The sequence below is a fragment of the Penaeus monodon genome, chromosome 21 (genome assembly GCF_015228065.2).
Source record: "Penaeus monodon isolate SGIC_2016 chromosome 21, NSTDA_Pmon_1, whole genome shotgun sequence".
NCBI classification, from domain to species: Eukaryota; Metazoa; Arthropoda; class Malacostraca; order Decapoda; family Penaeidae; genus Penaeus; species Penaeus monodon.
The window spans coordinates 39,299,902-39,300,113 of record NC_051406.1 but is presented as its reverse complement, the minus strand read 5'-3'; the positions used below and the strand labels follow the sequence as shown (position 1 = coordinate 39,300,113).

At 46.2% G+C, this 212-nt stretch overlaps 1 protein-coding gene across 1 annotated transcript in view; it reads left to right on the top strand.

The window, feature by feature from the left end:
• Positions 1-212, top strand: part of LOC119586671 — an 84,033-nt gene that overhangs the window by 82,650 nt on the left and 1,171 nt on the right. The window contains exon 4 of the mRNA XM_037935408.1: positions 51-187. Within this exon, the coding sequence (XP_037791336.1) occupies positions 51-187 (137 nt within the window). The remainder of the gene's footprint in view (positions 1-50; positions 188-212) is intronic.

Here is a 212-nt window from a genome sequence, read left to right as displayed (position 1 = left end):
GTCAGCCCAACAGACTGCGCAGTTATTACAACCTTACCTCTCACTTTCAGAAACCAGAGACCGCACAGAGTTATTACAATCTCGCTTCCAAAAACCAGAAACCAGAAACCACGCCCTCACGTCAGCTTAACAGACACGCACAGTTAATACCTCACCTCTTGCTTTCAGAAACCAGAGATCGCAAAGAGTTATTACAACCTCCCCTTTCGCTT